The 22022-nt window shown below is 38.4% G+C and overlaps 3 protein-coding genes and 1 long non-coding RNA gene across 5 annotated transcripts in view; 3 read left to right on the forward strand and 1 right to left on the reverse strand.

Annotated features, from left to right (window-relative positions):
* LOC146722882 (uncharacterized) overlaps nucleotides 1-307 on the reverse strand; it is a 32071-nt gene extending 31764 nt beyond the window's left edge. The window contains exon 1 of the long non-coding RNA XR_014924867.1: nucleotides 132-307. This is a non-coding gene — a long non-coding RNA (uncharacterized LOC146722882). The remainder of the gene's footprint in view (nucleotides 1-131) is intronic.
* A 2537-nt stretch (nucleotides 308-2844) lies between these two features.
* On the forward strand, nucleotides 2845-5920 carry Nmt (N-myristoyl transferase). The gene is made up of 7 exons (XM_029313018.2): nucleotides 2845-2971; nucleotides 3599-3840; nucleotides 3918-4245; nucleotides 4307-4477; nucleotides 4564-4744; nucleotides 4827-5090; nucleotides 5163-5920. The coding sequence occupies exons 1-7, from the start codon at nucleotides 2925-2927 to the stop codon at nucleotides 5319-5321; spliced, it is 1392 nt and encodes a 463-aa protein (XP_029168851.1). The 5' UTR covers nucleotides 2845-2924; the 3' UTR covers nucleotides 5322-5920.
* A 416-nt stretch (nucleotides 5921-6336) lies between these two features.
* LOC114939033 (hyaluronidase) lies at nucleotides 6337-10960 on the forward strand. The gene is made up of 6 exons (XM_029313258.2): nucleotides 6337-6963; nucleotides 7924-8391; nucleotides 8904-9115; nucleotides 9299-9725; nucleotides 10271-10475; nucleotides 10546-10960. The coding sequence occupies exons 2-6, from the start codon at nucleotides 8324-8326 to the stop codon at nucleotides 10708-10710; spliced, it is 1077 nt and encodes a 358-aa protein (XP_029169091.2). The 5' UTR covers nucleotides 6337-6963; nucleotides 7924-8323; the 3' UTR covers nucleotides 10711-10960.
* A 604-nt stretch (nucleotides 10961-11564) lies between these two features.
* LOC146722883 (uncharacterized) lies at nucleotides 11565-21721 on the forward strand. Of its 2 annotated transcripts, none has more exons than XM_085483661.1 (4): nucleotides 11565-11925; nucleotides 19073-19161; nucleotides 19532-19756; nucleotides 20386-21721. In XM_085483661.1, the coding sequence occupies exons 2-4, from the start codon at nucleotides 19078-19080 to the stop codon at nucleotides 21028-21030; spliced, it is 954 nt and encodes a 317-aa protein (XP_085339787.1). In that variant the 5' UTR covers nucleotides 11565-11925; nucleotides 19073-19077; the 3' UTR covers nucleotides 21031-21721. The 2 variants fall into 2 exon arrangements, with proteins under 2 accessions (XP_085339787.1, XP_085339788.1); XM_085483662.1 differs by lacking the exon at nucleotides 11565-11925 and adding an exon at nucleotides 17651-17706.
* Nucleotides 21722-22022: the final 301 nt, after the last annotated feature.

Raw genomic sequence — 22022 nt, forward strand, 5'->3', positions numbered from 1 at the left:
CCAAGCTTGCGGTATTGTAAAGCGGATTACATTCTGGTATGCAAAACATGGTAATTTCACGAAACAATTCCAAATAATGAAATAAATCATCGCATATAATGAAATATAATAAATTGAATAAATTTACTCACCGAGAACGTTGGACGACCGCAACACTCCTGTCGTTATATGTTCCATCGATGCAGTGTCAATTTCTGCTTGAAACGCTTTAGCCTAAAGTCCATCGAGTCACGTGGATGCGAGTGGAAATTGCGTTTAAAATTGTAATCACACACACACACAACGAATTTTCTCGTATCGTCGTCGATATACGTTTGAGGTTGGTGAGCTGTAATAATATTCAATATATAATTAGTCGGATTACATATATCTCTTTTGATACAATAAATTATTTTCTCATTTTATATATCAATTTTTGCACTTTGAATATAATTTATTTTTATGCATAATAAATTATCTAAAAATTATGTAAATTATACATATATAATTGTACATTATAAATGAAAAATGTGTGGCAAAATTTTATAAAACAGATCATTATTACAGGATTATTACAAGGATGAATATTAATCATCTCGATGGACATCGATGACCTCGATATAAAAACTGAGATTTAGAACCATCCATTGCGATCGAGAAAATGCGGTTAATTATCCGCGTATCAATTAACACAACGTAACGATCGTCCTGCTGTTCATTTTCGACCGACATAATGTCGAGTCGTTTGATTTAGAATCGACATGATTCCACTTGACAAATCTACTCGACTATCGCGCGTCAACGAGTAGTTAATTAGTATCACTTACCTTAATTGATTCACCATCGCGGTCGATTAGGTTATTCAATGTACTCGACGAGCTTCGTACGCGACACGAATCGCGAATTACGCGAAAACGCGATGTATCCTGATTACGCGCACTAATTAATACACTACGACTGTACCTAGACACGACGCGTGAAATGCACTTTTCTCGAGTGAATAACGCGGGAGAGATTTCTCGGCGGCAATTTTTTGGCGCGAAGCCGCGCGAAAAGAACATGGCGCGCATGCGCGGCACTCGAGGTCTCGCATCAACGCTACGACCGAATCGCGCGACTCCGAGAGTACACATTATCGTAGATACGCGGTTAATCATGTTCGCTCGAAGTCAATTAACGCGTTATGACAATGCCCGGCGTCACGCGCGACACTTTCAACGCCGACTGGTACGCGATACACAAGTTCGTCGGATAAAACAAGCGCGAACAACGCGGAACAATTTCACGACGTCAAACTATGCCGGCGCGGGTTATGCGCAAAGTGTATGATGGCGCGCATGCGCGGCTCGCATGCGTCATTACGCGAAGCGCGCGCAACTCGCGGCGATTTCGCTAGACGCTTCTATTGTCTATTAAAATCATGGACGTAAGAAATATATACTTCGTCCATGATAAAAATAATTGCGCGAGCATTGCAAGTTTCAAGTGGAACACACCTGCTAGACACAGAGACATTATTCTAATCAATATAACGAACATGATAATCATATAGTAATTAATTAAAACTATTATTATTCGGTTCCCGATTCTGCGACTTTCGGATCTATATTTTTCTCTCGCACTTTATTTCTTTAGGGGGAATAGGGGATACATGGATTTAAAAAAAAAATCTCTTGTAGAGATTATTCCAATTTTATATCTTGGCCGTGTCCAAGTAAAAATTTGGTGCCTTGTGCACAGGTATTTAATTCTAACGAAAAAATTTAGTTTCGTTTAGAATAACGCACTGTCATCCGCGATTTGGCTCTTATTGCCTATCTTATATATGTTAAATTTATATTTATAAAACTATTATTATTATTTACCTCGATATATTTTCCACGTTTATTTATTCGCTGTTTTCAGTATTCCTTGCAAACGACTTGAATTGCGCTCGACTTTAATTCGATGTAAAATACGATAAATAGACGCTATGTATAGAGGCGTTCACGCGCGGATAAACGATAAACTCGCAATTGAATCGTGTCAGGTTAATTAATATGTACGCGACGCTCTTTTACCTGATAATTTCGCTGATTAGCGCGGATAACGCGGAACAATGTCACGGCGTTTAACTCTCGACAGTCTCGACGCGAGGACGGGTGAAGTATGACGCGCATGCGCGCATCACGTGATAAATCGCAACTAAATTCGCTCGCCGCGAAACGCGATTATTTTGAATAAACGGCGAAAGTAATTAGTAAGTATACAGCGTGTACCTGAGTACGGCGCGAACGCTCGAGTTATTGCAGAATGAATAGTAATGCAAATTTGAGATAGAAATTTGCGTAGTTAGACATCAGATAAACTTTAGCGTTTACCGGAGTCGACATGCGATATGGTAGAAACTGTTATTATAAACATGAATTATTATTAGGTTAATTAATAACACACGTGTAACGAAATTCGCGGATTCCGGATATAGTTTGATATATTCTCTAGCTCGTGATACGCGAGATACGTTGCGGATAGTAAATATACAATATGAAATATGCAAAACTCCTATTTACAGGCAGCATCTAAATCAACAAACATTATATTAATTTTATAAATGTTTTCTTGCAGATATAAATACATATATCGCAACAAGAGAAATGAATTTTTTTTAAGCAATGAAAAAATAATACTAGACTTTTAGATAAAATTACCGAATACCTAGGTTTATGAAGCATTCGAGTTTAAATTCATATGTAAAATAATTTTGCGAAATTCATGTATGTATGCATATCTAATTTGATATGCTTGATGAGCATTCATAACACTTTATATTCATGACGCTTTTAATGTCAGCGCTATTGCGCATGCGTACAAGCATCCCTCCATCTGGGAAGACGTTCGGACACTTTCCAGCAGCGTCACTGTGAGTGACTGTGAACGTCGTATGCGCAACGAAAATCTATATTAAAATGGAGGAGCTGCCACCAGGCGAGCTTCCAGATCAGCCGAACAAGAGGTACAGGAGAAACACATTTCGCTTTGTTAAATAATCGCGGATTCGCTTTAGATACGACGTCCTAGTGATCGCTTGCGTCACATATTCCTCGTCTTAACCTATATTCGCTCGAGAAACGATCCTCGTTGGACACGATTTGCCGCATAATTATTAACGATTCTTCTACAAGTATCGCTACGGCGAGATACGATCGCGAATTTTTAGCATAAAACGGTTTAGCGTAAAACGCAGACGATTCTCGAACTAATTACGTGGAATTTTACCTCGGAAAGACATTTTCATGTATTGCTCATTCTTACGCTTTGTCACTCGTGATCTCATTTCATTCTGATGAAATTTAATTTATTGACAGATATATGTAACGTATAACTGGGAGACAGCTTTTGATTATCGTCAATTTATGCATGTATAAATAAAACTGCACTTTATTATGATTGCTCATAATATGTATAAATCTATATTCCTGCTATATATGTATATGTAACGTCATAATTGTCTGATTGTATTATAACGATTATTCAACATGCTTTTTCCTGCTACATTTTGTTACGTTATGTACATATACATGGAGAACTGTATTTGTCTATTGAAAAACCATAATAGAACTATGTTGTTATTTTATTATAGTCGCAAAAAGAAAGATCGAAGAAGAAGAAAAGAACATGCAGCAGCACACGCAGCCAGTGGAAATCACAACAACAATAAGGAAGACAAAGAGAAAGAGATGTCTAGTGCATGCAATATCTCCATCAAAGAGATTCAGATGGCGATGGAGGTATTTAATATGCAACAAAAACCTGCCAAAACTCAGGAGGAAGCAATGCAGAAACCTTATCAATTTTGGAACACTCAGCCAGTACCAAAAATGGGTGAATAAGCAGTTAAAAGATTTATTTTGTTGTTATTAATATTTTTTTCTAAAGAAACTCTGGTTATTGATTTTCAGATGAAAAAATTGTACGCAACGAGGCAATTGAACCTGATAAAACATCTATTAGAGCAGAGCCTTATTCATTACCTGCCGACTTTCAATGGGATACCTTGAACTTGGAAGATCCTTTGGTTTTATCGGAATTATATACATTACTTTCGGAGAATTATGTCGAAGATGATGACGCGATGTTTAGATTTGATTATCCTCCCAATTTTTTGAAATGGGCGCTGCAACCTCCTGGTTGGTGCAAGGAATGGCATTGTGGTGTGCGAGTGAGCAAGAGCGGACGTCTTGTCGGTTTTATCTCTGCTATACCAGCCACTCTACGTGTCTATAATCAGTGAGTATTACATGCTTGCACAATATTCGATTTCGTAATGTAATGTTGAAAATGTTTCTAGCATTCAAAAAATGGTGGAGATCAATTTCCTATGCGTACATAAAAAGCTAAGATCGAAGAGAGTCGCTCCTGTATTGATTCGTGAAATTACAAGGAGAGTGAATTTGCAGGGCATTTTTCAGGCTGTGTATACTGCCGGTGTCGTTTTGCCAAAACCTATTGCAACTTGCAGGTCAATATATAAAATTCAAAATCTTATATATTAATAATTAATAAATTAATATTAATTGTATGTATATATATATATATACCTTATAGGTATTGGCACCGATCCTTGAATCCAAAGAAGTTAATCGATATCAAGTTCTCTCATCTTACTCGCAACATGACGATGCAGAGAACTCTAAAGCTATATAAACTGCCAGAGAATACAAAGGTACCAGGTTTCAGAAAGTTGGTTTATACAGATATACCGCAAGCGCGTAAGATATTAATGGAAGTAAGTATAAAAGCAAAGTTTATCGATTATACCATATATTTGATTTATGATTATATTTTATCACAATGTATTTATCTTCAAGTATTTGGAAAAGTTCGATCTTGCTCCGACATTTTCGGCTGAAGAGTTCGAACATTGGTTCCTGCCACGAACCGGCATTATTAACAGTTTTGTAGTGGAGAAGGAAGGGAAGATCACCGATATGGTAAGTTATTACACGTTGCCGAGCTCTATCATGCATCATCAGACACACAAGACTCTCAAAGCCGCATACAGTTTCTACAATGTGTCTACCGTGACGCCATGGCTTGAACTAATGATGGATGCTTTAATATCTGCACGTGATGTAAGTCTTTTATTTTATGTGTTTCACGTAGAACTTTCGAACGATTATTAAACATACGGTCTTTATTCACAGTTGGGTTTTGATGTATTTAACGCGTTGGATCTTATGGACAACAAGGAATTTTTAGAGCCCCTCAAATTTGGAATTGGCGATGGCAATCTTCAGTACTACCTATATAACTGGCGTTGCCCTAGTATGACACCCGGCAAAATCGGTCTCGTGCTCCAGTAAGCTTCTAGAGAGAGAGAGGGGGGGGGGGGGGAGAAAGAAAGAGTTTCTTGCGTTTTTTCTCGCAAGAGAGATAGCGTTTAAAGTACGAGCGGACAATGGACTCATAGAGCAATAGAATAAAAGCAGTAAAGATGACAATGTCTGACGGAAATTAATGCGACTTTTCTTACCGGCGAAAATAATAAACGTATCTATAGTGATTGAAAAGAATACGAGTTTTCTTACAGAAACATCGACAATCGATTAGATAACTCGATCTCTCGAAAATCACTTTTGTCTTCGTCGTTGGAGCATTTGAACATTCTAGGTTGGACTTTACGCAAGCGGGACTACTATGAAAATTGTGCATTGTACAGCGCACGTGTATATACGTACCTGCGTGATTCGAACAATGTAGATAAGTATCATGCAATTAATAGCAATTGCGATTATACATGGGAGGCCATCCCATCACCAGTGAAAAATTTTCAATAATGTAAGCCTCTTAGACGCCAAGTAACTCTTTATTCGTTTTTCCTTTACATCTCGGCTAATTAGATGATACAGGATATGCCGAAGTGCGACAGACAAATTAAAAATAAAACGTAATTTATCGAGAATGATTTTATTCTGCCCTCTCTTTCGCTATTTCTAAGTTTCTTATTCCTTTTTCCTCCCCTATTTCAAATTATTATATCTATACTTATAATTAAGTTGTATTTTATAGTAAATATTATTTCTTATAATAATATTATTAACAACATATATAATAGTTGTAGATTTCAGAATTATATAACAAAAATTCGTTTTTAACTCTGATTAGGGATCTCTGCAAGACTCAAAATTAGTTGTAGAAATCAACTTTTTTATAGATATAAATTAACATATAAAAAATTATTTTATTGCAGTATCAAATATATTTATTTAATTCTCGTTATCGGAAAAATATAAAAAGAAAAAATTACATTCTTTAATAAATTATATATTCATAATATAATTTTAATGAAGCAGCAAAATATCAGCTATTAATATTTCACAAAGTTTTTCGCTTAAATTCGCTGAGTAATTACATCACACATACATTTTCTATTCATATAGTGGTAACATGATACAAGCTTAATTTCTTTATTCTATATGCATGTTTCGAGGTAAGATGATCGCACAACAATACTTTTTGTCATAATATGATTATTACGAACAAACGTCACATTGCAACCTAGAACACTACTGACGCGACAAGGTCTTTCCGCAGATAAGAGAAAACCCGTAGCCATTATAACGGGTTAAAATTTACATTTTGTTTTTAAATGGGAAGACGACATCCGAGAAACGACCAACCTTCGATAAGTTTGTAGACCCGTTACATGTACAAACAATCGATCAATACCGTCAGTAACAGACAGTAAAAGACATGCACGCATCTCATTTCTCTTTGAGTGACATATAAATTGTCAATCTAACGATATTGCTAATGATATAATAACTAATACATCTGTTTGCAGGTTCATTTATAATTGTTTTTCAGATGTGAAAATGTACATTTAAGCTATTCAAATTTCTAGACCGATATATAAACGTCGACCTGTTTAATTAATGCTAAATAATGATCAGGAAAACTGAGTCAAGGATGCAATAAATATGGCTGCTATGTATAACTATAAACGTGAGATGTTTTATTTATGTGAGAAAATTTATAATGACGCACAAAATAATTGGATACCATTTTAATTGCACTTCTTTTTTGTCGATAATATATATTATGGTATTTATATTAACCGTTGCATATATAATTAAATATCTATATCAAGTATCACATTTAATATCTATTTAAATATATATAACATTTAAGTATAATATAATTTTATTATCCATATCGACAAACATTTATTGATTTAATTCGAACAATTTTTTATACGCATCAAATTTTTATTAATCTTCTAAATAGTGCTTCAAACATAAGAAATAATTTTCATAATATTATAAAATTAAAAGAAATACATTTGATTAATGTCTTACTTATATATTTATGCTATACTAAAATATTTTTTCGTAAATATATAAATTGTTCGCAATTATTTTTATCAAACTTAAATATAATAACAGACTCGATATTTTTATATCTTTTCATGAAAAACGTCTAGTAAATAGTTACAAAATATATTTTTTAATATTTTTTACATTCTTTAGTATTATATGTCAAAGAATATATTCCATATCACTAATATTTTTACAACAAAATATTTTTTGTCATTGTAAGAAAATTCCTTTGAATTACGAGTAGTTATAGCTACTTTACACCAAATTTGGTGTAAAGGACGTTAAAAAATTCGACGTCTTTTTAACTAGTGATTTCTCACTGAGTATATATCTAATGATGAAACTTTAGTTGTTAACTCTGATCGCTTATTTAAAGAGTGTTAGAAAGTGTTTTATTCTAGAAAAAAGAAGAGGGCCTATTTTATTTCGTAAGAGAATACATTGCAATACATTGTGTTTTATTATGTTAGAAAGTTCCTGGTGAGGTACACGTTTGCATCGATTTTGCACTGTGTTAGTTGCATTTTAATAGGCGTCCGTCAAGAGCCATGAATGACTTACTGACACCCACGTGTCTTTTGTACAGTGTCATAGTAATAAACAAGAAAGGACACAAAAAAGAAATCCAAGGGGAAATATATGCAAAGGCGGAAACGTCGAATCATCAAACAATACCCGGAGCCAGATAACACTACGAGGCGTGGACGAGTAGGTGGGGAAGACACGAGACAGACACGATGTGCAGAATAAATACTGCCCTGAAATCGAGCGGAATTCAGTTGCACTCTTAGTGTACTAACGACATTAACTCTAGTCTGATTATTGTGAGGAATCCTTGTTCACGCGCGGACCTTTATTACTTGGCATCACTTTACTAATTTATTAATTAGTAGCACCTCGACACCACAGGACTCTCAATCATCAGTTTGTAATTTCCCATCGGAATCCATATAGACCTGCTGCGAAACTTCATCGTCGAGCAGGCCATGATGTTATCGTGTCGATATTTCTTCATCTCTACCTTTGCAACCATCGCGGCCGCCACTTTCTTCGGGTATTTTTTGCTTGAAAAATATATTCCTCAACTCTTTCAAAATCGCGCACTTTATACGAAAGAAAGTTTAGTTTTATTTACATAGTATAAATACGTAAAATTGTTCCTTATTATAGTATCTGTTAGATGTAAAAAGCGCGCGGTATCTTAGTTTTATTAATAATTAAATAAATTTCTGGGATATTTATATATATATATATATATATATATATATATATATATATATATATATATATATATAAATATGAATTTCTCATTTTAAGTTTTAAATGTTGTGTTTTTCCTATTTTAACATATCTATCATGAATCTAGTAGCACTTCTGCAAGAAAATTATATCATTTTGTATTGCTTTATTATTTCATTGGTTACTTAATTACTAAATTGTTTGATGTGAGGGTTGCTAATCCGGTTTTAGAAATACCATAAACGCGAAATGTACGAGTCCGACTACCCGAAAATATCTTATCTAACCGGTGTCATTGTCCACGAGTTACCTCTTGTTTCTATCCAGTTTCGGCGCAATGACTCCTGAGGAAGGCAACCCGCGACAATTCAACGTTTATTGGAACGTGCCCAGCTTTGTATGCCATAAATACGGTGTGAAATTCGAAGATCTTAAGGATTTTGGAATTCATCAGAATGCAAATGACACATTTCGTGGTGAAAAGATCGCGATTCTTTATGATCCTGGAATGTTTCCGGCGCTGTTGACCGATAAAAATGGTAAATCGAAAATAATTTTGTCATCATAAATAAAATTGCTCCAAAGCACATCTAGAAAAGATTATGAAACATTTTTCAGACATCTCTTATAGACGCTCTATTTTATTTATAACTTCTATTTTCAATTTTTTAATCTTTCCAAAATTTTTACGTTATCATTCTTATCAGTTTTTGTATTTCCAGGAGTTGTAACAAAAAGAAACGGTGGCGTTCCCCAAGACGGTGATTTGAAGGCACATCTTGCAATATTCCGGGAGCATTTGGTCAAGCAAATCCCTGACGAGTCATTCAGCGGTGTCGGTGTGATAGACTTCGAGAGCTGGCGACCAATCTTTCGGCAAAATTGGGCCTCCCTCGAACCCTACAAGACTCTGTCCATAAAACTGGAACGTGAAAAGCATTCGCTTTGGAGCGACGCGGCTATCAAGAAGGAAGCAAAGCGCCGTTTCGAAAAACACGGCAGGATATTCATGGAGGAAACTCTGAAGGTAGCGAATAAGCTTCGATCTAAGGCCACCTGGGGTTACTACGGCTATCCGCATTGCTTCAATCATAGTCCTGGCCAACGCAACGCGCATTGCAATCGGCAGACCATGGCGGAAAACGACGAGTGAGTAATATGTCCGACGAATCGATAATTCGACATCTGATAGCGAGGGTATAATTTAGTAGCATACATATGTAAGTGCGTTATTATGCTTTACGCGGAACGTCATTATGCTTGGTCGATCTCTAATACCCAGTCAGAAATGATTGATAAATCAACGTCGAATCGACGTCGAATTGATGTTGAATCGATGCCGTATTGGTCGAATCGATATTGATTCGACATCTTTTCGACCGATTATTTCTGACTGGGTAGATAATCTCGCGTTATTCGCGGTTTAACATTGAAGTCGGTATTAACTGGTCGCATTATTGCCTGATAAAATTTATATTGTTTAATTCGCCGGTTGATTTATGATAATGCATGGATCGCGTATTGAGATTACGCGAGATATTTACGATTAAATAGGTCAAGGAGAATAGTACAGAGCGCTAAAAATCGGAGCGACTCGCACTTTCGCACGCGGTGTGTTATCTAATCGCGGAGAGCGATAAAAGGACGGTCGGCGTTTCAGAGGATCGGATAATCACGGGTAATAATTTTCGTAGAATATCTTGGCTTTTCACACTCGAGGACGTGCACATGCCTTCTGTGTACTTAAGGCAGGAGATTAAAGAGGTGGATCGGGTAGGCTTCGTCAAGGGTAGAGTGTCGGAGGCGTTGCGAATGGCGCAGAAGAGTTCTCGTAAACAACAAGTTCTTCCCTATCACTGGTTCAAGTATCAAGATCGCAGAGATGAATTTCTCAGTGAGGTGAGTTCTTCCGAACTTCTCGAGACATCTTGAAAATATCAATATTGATCCTGGAAATTTGTCCGCGCAGAAAGATACGGAGAACACGATCAACACGATTGTCAGCCTGGGCGCTGACGGCATGATCATTTGGGGTAGCTCCGAAGATACGAACACGGAGACGAAGTGCAAGGATCTGCAGCAATACGTGAGAGATGTCATAGGACCGGCGATAAAGCGGATCAAACGACAATAGTGCATATTTATTGATAGAAACGACATAGTTGCGCAAGTACAACTAACAGTACAAATGATTGATTGTTATTTCATGTTTTAATTTCTCAGTTCCTATATAATATGATCTGACATATTTATATTTTCAACATTCTTATGTAACTACATTTAGAGATTTGAACAAAAATGTAAGCAAAATACTAGTCTCTGAAAAAAATATTGAAGAGCCGTATAGATAAATATCGGGAATCATAGACCAAGATTGAGAGAGAAAGAGAGGGAAGCACGATCGAACCAGCAGTTTTCAGCTGCTCCGAATTCTTAGGGACCGGCAGCAGCCCTAGTGATCTCGTTAACGTCGGTGGAGGCGCGCGACCTGGCGTCCCGGCTCATCATCCCCGAATCCTCCTCTTCGTCACCTTCGCATCGCGCTCCGCCTTGAAACGGGCGATTGCGCACGGTCCGGTCTTACGATTACGACGAGGACGATGAGTGCGCGCGATGCTAGGCGTACGACAAGTTTTACTGGTTCGCGATGTAACGCCTCGGGCGGTATGCTTTTTTACAGTACACGCGACGCGTTTTCTGTAGAGAGGAGGTGGTAGTCAGCAAATCTCTCTTGCTCACACACGGTCTGATCTCTCTCCCCGTTCTCGCATTCGCCTCGCTGTTGCCCCCGTCCTTTCTCTCGGCTCTGTCGCACCTGCGGAGAATGTCGATCTCGAGGCGCGAGATCGACGAAGAGGGAGAACGGAACGGGAACCGAACGCGCGCACCGCGAGTAGAAGGAGAAGCTGAAGGGGAACCCGGTGGTGGAGGTGGAGGAAGAAGAAGAGATGGAGGCTGCGAGCGGGCGGGCGGGAGGTTCTGGAGGAGAACGGAACACGAGAGATCGGCAGCACAGTTTCGTGCTCAGCTTAGCTCGGTTCGGCTCTCAGCCTTGTGATATCGGAAGCCTTCAAGTACTTGAAAGGTCGAGGTTCTCGTACTCCATCTCGAACGGATCTATCTGACCGGAAACAGAAAACCCGAAGATTACGAACCCTCTCTCTCTCTCTCTCTCTCTCTCTCTCTCTCTCTCTCTCTTTATCCGCTTGCGAGAGAGGCAATATTCCTGGTCGGTCCAGCGGTGACTAGAAGACCTGTTGCTCTAGGTGCTCTCGCGAGAAAACCGGCAGCGCGTTGGTGCGCAGTTCGCGGGCGAGACAGCGACAACAACGGTGACGTGCAAACCGAGGTGAGTGACAGTCCCTCTGCAGAAGAGCCAAGGCTTCCCGGATCGGTGATAGACTTGAGACGCGAGCGTCGCTCGACTCGATTCACGTTACTCATTTAAAATAATAATTTCTTCTTTTTTCATCGGCTGCTGCGACTCGAACCTGATCCAGCTGTCGACGAGCAGCTTGCGAAAATCGCTGACTCGTCGGAAAGAGTCTGCATTCAGCAAGAGATCGTCTGTCTCTTGCGAAATTCGAAACGCATTCGTGCTCGCGTGTACTTGTGTGCATGTGCATTCGTGAATTGAATGCGTGCGTTTCCTACGCGTGTGCATATACATACATATATGTGTGTATATATATATATATATATATATATATATGTGTGTATATATATACGCAGCAACGTACACATGCACGCGTATTATCCGTATGCGTACGTACGGCGCGATCGACGTACTCTCATTGCTTCGGAATTCTGTATAAATCAATGGAGGATTGCGAAAGCTTCGGTTCCCATTCCAAGTGCTCGATTATATATTAATCATTTAGAGGCATCACTAAATATGGACGGGTTCAAATAATGGTATAAATGGTATAGTTTATATTTCTTTTAATTTCTTAAATACATTTTAACGCTCTGTTCTGCAGCCTTCCTTAAGAGTTTTTTTCCGAATTAATGAGCGTCTCTCACTGAGAAAGCGAAAACTGTCTCTTCTTGCTCTGTTATTCAAAGAACATTTTATTCTATTACCGAGGATGGTGTACTTTATGTAGTTTATCGCACACGAATACCAGTGCGCTTCGAGGCTTGTATTGGTAAATATCTTGGATATCTTTGATAAATTTCTGCTTTGAGAAGCAAGGAATCCAACACCAGCTGATCGAGTTACGGCGATCGCGGTTCTCTTCCAAAGTGTGGATGTGGGGCCTGAATACTCGAGCGATATACAGAAGCACCCTATCCAAAACGCTTCGGCCACTAATCCTAAATGCCCTCAGACCCCTATTCCAGACTTAATGATAGCTCTTCTTAGACGCAACAGTTAAGTTCCAAGCTAAACTGTTGCGCGGTAGCGAACCCATAATCGGTTCCTTTCTAACAGAGACTGTCCGCGATTGGTCCATAGCTCGCAGCTACCGTCCAACTTAATTGCTCGATTTCATAGGTGTCCGACAAGGCGAGAATATCGGAGTTTCGATTCCGAGTCAGTCGCGCCGATCAAACGTTGCAATATTTCTCACGTGCATAGAAATGTATCGTCGATACAAAAATCTTCATTGAATAATGATTGATCTGTTGATAGGATATAGGATTCTAAACTCTTCTTCGTTTTCTCTTTCTTATGAAAAGAAATTATGCTACCGACATTTTTTTCAGTAAGACATACGCTGTCATGTATATTTTTTCATTTATTGTAAACATTTTCTGTTATTATTATAGAGGCATTTTCTTAACATGTCACGTTTTTCTTCAATAGTTCTTATATGAAATATTAAAGAAGCGCTTTCTACAGAAAAATTGTGATGAACGTGTAACTGGATATATTTTCAAACAACAACACCGATCGAAAGAGGACAAATAATTCGCAATTTGTCCCTCCTTATTTTTCGCGTGAGCGAGGAAAAGAGAAGAGTGCTAAAGGGGTCTCGGCCGCGGGCGAAAGGGCGGATCAAAGGGGAAGAGAGGGATTTAGTAGCGCCAGAAGTAGCGGGCAGGCTCGAGGAAGACGAAAGGGCCCGTTTTAAAGAGGCGAGCATTAAAAACAACAATGTCATTACATTTTAACGACCTGTTCTTTGGCTGTGCCCTCCCTTTTAAGAGCGTTCGTTTGCAGGTATGTGGTCCGCGCGCTCACGGGGGCCAACCACATCGCGCCAAGGGGGCCCCTAAAGCGTCGCGCACACGAGTCGCGTGTGCTGCGCGCACGCGGGGCCACTTTCGTCATCTACCTCCACCTCCTTTCGACATTCGATATGAAACTAGAACTCGGTGGGATAAGAGCAAGGGAAGCGAATTTAACTTTTTATTTCAAACGCGGAAATTGAACTAACGGAAGAAGAACAACACGGTTGTTTCGATATCAATATTTGGGGTAAACAAGTTTCCTCCCTTATGTTTTTCCGTGTCTTTTATAGATATAGAAAAATATTCCGTATATATAAAAGATATGATACTTTTTGGCGAATAAATTCAAATCAAATAAACACCGGAGCACTTTTTATTACTATTTTATCATAAAAGACTGGAGCAAAGCTCGTATATAAGTTTTCTTCCGCCTGGCTCGTTTTTCCTCTTCGACCCCTTCTCACGGACTCCGTTGATTCGTTCTCCACACGCGTTCCGGACACGCCGTGCAGCTCGCGAAGAATTAGTATGGGCGAAGAAACAAAAGCACGAAAAAAAAACCCCCACGCACACGGTGGGGACGGCGACGGCGAAGAAGAAGGAGAAAAAAAAGGAGCCGAAATGGCGCCACACGTCCAGCGTGTTTTCGGGGCATCCCCCGGTGCTGTTGGCAAACTCCTTTTTTCGGCGCCGTCCGTCTCCCTTGCGCGCCCGCCCGTTCCTGGTTCTCCCTTAAGAACCCCTCGTTTCTTCAATCTCTCTCTCTTTCTTTTTCTCCCTCCTCCTTTGGATATCGCGCGATCCGCACCCTCGCGCGGCCGACTCCTCTTTTATTTCCTTACTCTTCCTCGATCTTTCAAGCTCACCCTGTGTATCCGCGGGCGATCTATTAGTTCGCCCAGGGTTCGCCCGATACCTCGAAGAAAAGCAAAAAAAAAAGGAAATAGAAAGAAAAATATCGGACACGCCGGCGTCCCAGCAAAATGTGAAATTAGGGTATGTCAAAACAGGAGGTGGAGATTTTCATTAAAATCAATGGGGAAGATTAAGGGCCGAGACACCTAATTATGGATATATCACTCGCCGTCATCTCCGAATCGCTCGGCCATGCACCGGATCATTAAGTTCGGGAGATTGAACTTCGGATCTCTCTTTCTCTTTCTCTCCCCCGGCGAGATATTATACACGAGACCGCAGGATAGATTGGCGCACGCATGAATCCGACACGCACCAGAAGAGAGGCAGGAATAATATTTTTTCTCGCCGTGGACAGCTTCATCACGAAACAAATCGTCGTTAGTGCTCGCTCGCGACCCGTGACCCCTGCATGCCAGACCATATATGTCGCTTATGGTTGTCGAGAGGACCGGTCGGAGTTACGTGGAGAGAGAAAAGATTATACGCGATAGATTGAAAAGTTTCGATCGCGAAGATGTACGAAAATCTGTGAGTGTCCACGAAATGCGGATGACTATATGAGATCTCTTTTCACTTTTTATTCCTTTTATTCCTCGATACACTTATCGGTGCTCTGACGCAAAATGCAGCTCTAGGCAATGATTAATATATATTTTTAATATCGCGATAACTCGGTGTCATCATAAAAGACTGGAGCAAAGCTGATGATACTTTCCTCTTCCGATTTCCTTTTTATTTAATCAAAAATAATGAAAGCGACACACAAGTGTTACATAATATTTTAGCTTGAATTATAAAATGATTTTCTATCAATTACATGAAACGTGTGCGTTCGTAAGAACGTAGCTGATCAAAGAAAATGCAATGGCTTCCTCGCTGCTGATGTCATCGATATGTATACTTCATTATCTCGACGTTTGCTATACGCGATCTAATATTTAACGCTCTCAACGTTAAAACGCCTGCGATACGTATCGCGCTTTTATAACGAACGCATCATCGGGCGCTGCGCTGTCGACGGAGAATAGATAAAGAAGGATCAACGGGGGAGAGAATCGATGGAAAACCGTCGGAGATTTCGACCATGGCACACACATGGGCGGACAGGCGCGGCGCTCTTTGTGCCGGCACCGCCTAGGCTCGGGGGCGCGTCAAATTTGCTTGAAAATCAAATTAATCTCGCGGCTGGGTGCAGGACCCTCTCGCTCTCTCTTCGTTCATCTCTTCTCGCTTCGATCCTATTGTCCTCCTGCTCTCTCCCATCGTATTTCTTTCTCTGTCTCTCTCTCTCTATCTATCTTCTCTCGAGGACACGAGCAAATCGAAGGCACGGGACCGAGATGGAGGCGAAGAAGGAGGTGGGCCTCGTAGGTCCTCCGTGCCACCGACACGGACCCAGAGGCGAGAAGAGAAGGTGGCGCAGCAACAAAGAGCTTTGGACTTCTGGCTTCGGCCGTCACAGGGCCGTAGCCACTTTATTTCCTGGCAAAATGTATCCCTATAGCACAACACACCCGAAGAACGTTCAGAGGACGTTCAAACATCTTCTGGATGTTCTCTTTCGGATATGTGAGCTGTTAGGAGTAAATGCCTACATTGGTGATATTAGAGATGCTGAGGATCATTGCGCTTGTATAATTGAGAGAACCAGATCGGATGTATTTTTTATCGAATTATATGTGTGGGAATAATATTAAATAGTTTTAGCCAGAAAATGATTGTCGAATCGATTGGGGATGATTAATATTCCTTCTGAATTATCATTCTGTACGGATATGAAGAAACAGACAAATTGGATTAATCATGGTTATAAGATTATGAATTTTAAATGTTTGTAAAATATTGATTGAAACTGCAAATCAGTTAAGTGTTTCGTAGAATGGTATACAAAGTTCAATTTTACGAAGACTTTCACGTGCATCTCAATTTTATATCATATTTATTGTTTGACTTTATTTCCTTGTTCGGGATAAATGCAGGGGTGATGACAAGCTACGATAGTCTTATCGCGGCTCTTTTCATAAGTCTCAGGTCCAGCGCGAGATTCGTGAAGCTCGAGTACGTCCCTGTTGCATCCTATTCGGTCATTCAAATCTCCGCTCGTAGAAATGAGACGGGCGGCCGCATCGTGTTGCCCCACACCTTTGCGGTCTCGAAGCATACAGGGTGATTCAACAAGAATTACTCGAGAGGCCTAATTTTTGAAACGTGATACGTTTCTCCGGATTTCTCAAGTTGCATCCTGTAAACAAGAACCCAAGCAAGAATAATAAGATCCATCCTTGCGATACGATAAATTTGACGGTATTATTGAAAAATCTCATCGCATAGATTACGACAATCGCGGATCGATCCATCGAATATTTAAAACACAAATTACTATTTTCCCTCCAGGTCACTTCTGATAATCAGCTTCTCTAAAATTGATAAAATCGGCGTAGTCCCGATTGCATCGTAGTTCTCGGAATTCGGAATAAAAGACGGGAGATCGGAGAGATTTTGCGTGAGAATAAAGGGGAACGAAGGGTTGCGTTGAGGAGCAAAGAAAAAGATCCTCCTGCGAACCGAATGCGTTCATAGGAACGGGAGATGTACGGGGGAATAAGAGGAAAAGAAGATGTGAAGGAAGACGAGGAGAAAATGAGGTGACGCGCGGAGAGAGACGGAGGGGTAGATCGGAATCGAAATGCATCCGTGAGCAAAACGGCGACGAAGACGAAAAATCGATCCTCTCTCTGGAAATGCCGGCGACCAATTGTCCGGCGAGGGACAAGATTCTTGCCGTTGTCAGGAATTCAGCTCGCGAGTCCGACGAGGCTCCGACGACGAGGACGTGAATCCTTCGAAGGACGACAAACGCACGAGAGTACCTATGCAACGTCGCGGGATCTCACGATTTTAGTTCATTTTTTTTCGGAGCAGCCGAAAAAGCGACGAAGTCAACGTAATTGGAACCACGTCCTCCTGATTCGACACTCGTATCGATGTAGCTGTGGTTGGATCGCGGAAGATTTAATTTTCGATAAGTCGAAACGTTCGTAACAAGCATATTTAAAAACTTGGAACTTTTTGTGCTTGATATAAAGATCTACGTATATTATTTTCTTTAAACATATGTATATATTTTTATCAATTTTATTTTATATCGGTATTTTTTCTATTCTTGATTCTTCCCCTTAGAATTGCCACCAAGTTCGCGCACGTGTGCATGTGTGTGTGTGTACATGTAATCCCTTTTATATTTAAATTATCTCAAAAGAGATAAATTATATGTTACGTGTCAACTTTATTTTACTCTTTTACGTCGGCAAAATTTTTTTATTTGCCGAATCTTAATCTCCATCGTTTTTAGCTTGTATTTAAATGAAGAGCACGTTCTTCTATCTTTTATCTTTCGCGGGCGCCTCACGTCCAGGCATTCCCTGACTTTAAAATTATTTACATCGCCGGAAGGAGTTCATCGCGTTCTCAGGTTCGTTGCTTTAAATCCGCCGCTATTTATGGCGGGGATGTCTACGACGAATTCCCGCCTATACGCCAAGCTTCGAGGATACAAGAACTTCTTTTATCTCGAGATCTCGGAAACTTAAACTCGAGCATGCCACATCGAGATCGGAGGATCGGCCTTAACTAACGATCTATGAATGAACCACGTCGCGCCATCATTCGACAACGAGAACTCGTTCCTTCGTTGGCGCCGAAACGGGCGGACCATAACTTTCAACGCGTCTTTTTACGGATACTTGGAGGTCGCGCGCGCGAACCATCTAATTAACTCTTCCCGGTAGTGAAAGTAATTTATTCAAATATTATCTTCCTCTGTCACATTTATACACTTTACACAATTGCTTAGATTGATATTTTAATATCGCGACTTTAAAATCTGGTTCTCTCTCATCATCAACATACTGTAATTATATGAATAAAGTTTATAAATATTAAGAGAGTGCAATTTTTTTTCTTTCTCTCTCTCTCTCTCTCTCTCTTACTGCGTTTTGCTAACTTTCTGTAACTCAATTTCGTCTGGCCATTGAACTTGAAAACCTCTGAGCATTTCTTAACAATGAGCGTATCTTAATGATTTTTATAGTAACGTTGCGCTATTATTCATTCGAAAAGATAATCACAATCTTCCAAAACATCTGACACATCGGAGACTGCAATCGTCTCGCCAATTCGTAGAAAAGATCAAAATTTGCATTCAGAACCAGCTCTCTCTTCTCTTCATCATTCTACTTCCACCACGATAACTCTTCGGCGATGTAAAGAATTTTGTTATTATGACTACATCTCATTTTCACAGAAATAAATATGTGATTTCTTAGATATGTGAATTATTTTACTTGCTGTATCCAATATTGGAGCGATTTGAATATCTCTATTTCTTTGCACTGTTTCAGGAATCATGGGGACGATAAGACGGCTGTCTACAATAATGGTGTTGTTAATGATGCATTCCGCTCAGCTCGATGCTCATCGTGAACACAAGGTTTGTCTTCGTCTCTTGATAAAATCTCTGAAAATTAATTTATTTTAATTGTATATTCTTTGGCTGAAACTTGTACAAAAAATTTTACCTTTTCTCATAATATTAAAAGAGAGAATTTAATGTTGTAGAAGCTTGACAAATTGTTATTGATATGTATACAGATAAATTGTATTAATAAAATGCAGGTATGTCTTAGACATTTTGATCCTTTTCGAATCCGTATTATAATAAATAATGCAAACACAATTAAGTTTAAAAAAATTATTATTAATAAATTTGGAAAAATTATGTACATATATAATAAGATAATTTCTTCAGCTTATCTTTAAATAGATATGTTAGATAAAACTGACTCTAATAAAATCTCTAGGTTCACAATATCGTGCTGTATCCAGATAAGCATAGCTGGTGCAAAACAACACCGATAAAGCAAGTAGTGACATGGCCTCAGTGCTCTTCACAGGAATTGGACAATAATGTATGCGTTGGTGCTTGTTTCTCGTATATGGTCCCTCATAGCGAGCCTTCTGCACCCGGTGATCTCATAAGACCTTACTGCGATTCTTGCCAACCTCTGGACAGCGTTTGGCACACTGTAAGTATATGAAGTAGGACAGGAAATGAGATTAAAAATAATTGATAATTAAAATTTTATCTCTTTTAAAAATCACATTGCGTAACGCTGTTCCTTAGATTTTGAAATAAATGATTTATATCCGTTAGAAAGATTATCATGTTAATTAAAAAAAAAATAGAACGCACTTCTCCGTAATCTAATAATAATACTTCCCGAATTTAATTAAACTGCGTCACTTAATTATTATCTGCTGGATACTTTTTATTTGTTTTTAGTTTATATATATATATATATGTTAGTAAATCAATCATATTTTTTTGCAACCTGTTTATTATTTCTATTTGCAAAACTAATTTAAAAAAATTAAATTTAGGAAATCCTCAATTTGTTTAAATCGTATCTTTACAATAAATAACACAAATTAATATGTCATAAAAAAATTATAACACGTTTATTTGTTTTTGACCAAAAAGTTAAATCGAAATCCAATATTAATTTGTGATCAAATTAGTACTAAATATAACAAAATATTTTAAACTGATTTATATATGTAGAATATAATTAATAAGATTTTAAAAGTGTTAACAAGTACTTGCCACTTCTCAATAACTTTCTTATTAAAGATTATTTTGTATTATTCGTTGCAGGTAACACTAGACTGTAAAGACGAGCAGAAAAATCCAGTGACCATGCAGAAGAAAGTGCAGATTATCACAAACTGCTCCTGCAGCTCCTGTATGGAAACCTCAAAAATCAAACCGGACTACAATACTCTGCTGCAGTCTCTGACGGAGGAAAACTTGGACAAGAACGTAAATGTAGCACATGAAACACCAGATTTACTACTAGATCCGAATTTGAATGCTTCGAAGAACACGACTAGAGATGGAACTCAGACTAACGAACGATTTCTTCAACTATTTAAGAAATTTAAAGAGTCGCAGAAACTGAACGAATCCGGTTTAAAGGAATTCGCCAAATTCGAGGAGGAAAAGATCGATTTGGAGATGCTGCGGGAGATGTTTAAAAAGTATAGCGAGGGAGACGAAGAAGAAGGCCAGCACGAACATCATCATCAGCACCAGCATGAGCATCAGCATCAGCATCAACATCAGCAACAACAGCAACAACACCTACATCGCGGACCCCATCACTCTCTGGTACTAGACTCGGACGTAAAGGAAAAGATCGACGTGGAGCCGCATTATTTGCATCCCGCTGTTGCCGGCCAAGAAATTAGTTATCACGACAACATTCTTGTAGGCAAGGAAAAAAAGAAGAAAGATTTTTAAAAGCCTGCCGGAAATTCGTCGTCGCACGGATGTCATCACTCTTCAAAATTCGTAGGAATTCGTTCGAGATTTTTAGCAAACGCGTTTTTATCGCGTCTAGATAGTATTTGATAAGTAAACAATTTGGACCTAATACGCTATCTGATTTTGATATTTCTACATATTTATTTCCGTAGCGATAATTGGAGCATAAGATATTAATTGTTGATATTTATTACGATAAAATTATTTTTGCAAAGAAAGATGTCTTTTACAATATATTCTATAAGAAAGCTTATACTATATGAAATAACTAGAAAATAATGCGAATTAAAAATAAATGTGAACATGATGTTTCAAAATTAATTATATCGTTATTGGATTCGCTAATGAGGATGAGAAAGAGAAATAGCAAGAGCTTGAGAAAATGGAAAGATTGGAAGTGTATGAGAGAAAATTTTAATATATATTTATATATATAATTGTTATTATGTTAATTAATTATTTAAAAAGTTGCAGAGCGCAATTTGGTGTTTAACTCAACTTTAAATACATAGAGTGACACTTTATCGAGATCTACATCTCGATCGATGAACATATGAATAATACTCTCGAGATTGAATATCAGTCTTGACATGACGTCAATTACTATGACGTATACATTGTATTATTCTCCTAGAGAATAAAGACCATCGATGGTATGTATTACTTACTTCACTTATGCCTCTTTAATGTGATTCCTACATAATGTAAAGATTTTCCCCATTTTATATTCTGTACCACCTGCCCCCTTTTTCTCTCTTATCTCTTTCTTACATTTCTTACATTTATATTTATTATTAATAATATTATGCTATACACGGCGCGTTATATTTATAAACTCAAAGTTTCATCATTTGACATGTATTTTTTCATCTTATATGTATTATTTTCTTAATTTATTCGTTTTCAAGAAAATATTTGTATTTTTCAGCTGATTTGTATTAATCTTTATACTTTCATTTTAAAGTTTT

Source organism: Nylanderia fulva, unplaced genomic scaffold, assembly GCF_048542155.1.
Source record: "Nylanderia fulva isolate GAGA-0341 unplaced genomic scaffold, ASM4854215v1 Scaffold26, whole genome shotgun sequence".
Taxonomy (NCBI): domain Eukaryota; kingdom Metazoa; phylum Arthropoda; class Insecta; order Hymenoptera; family Formicidae; genus Nylanderia; species Nylanderia fulva.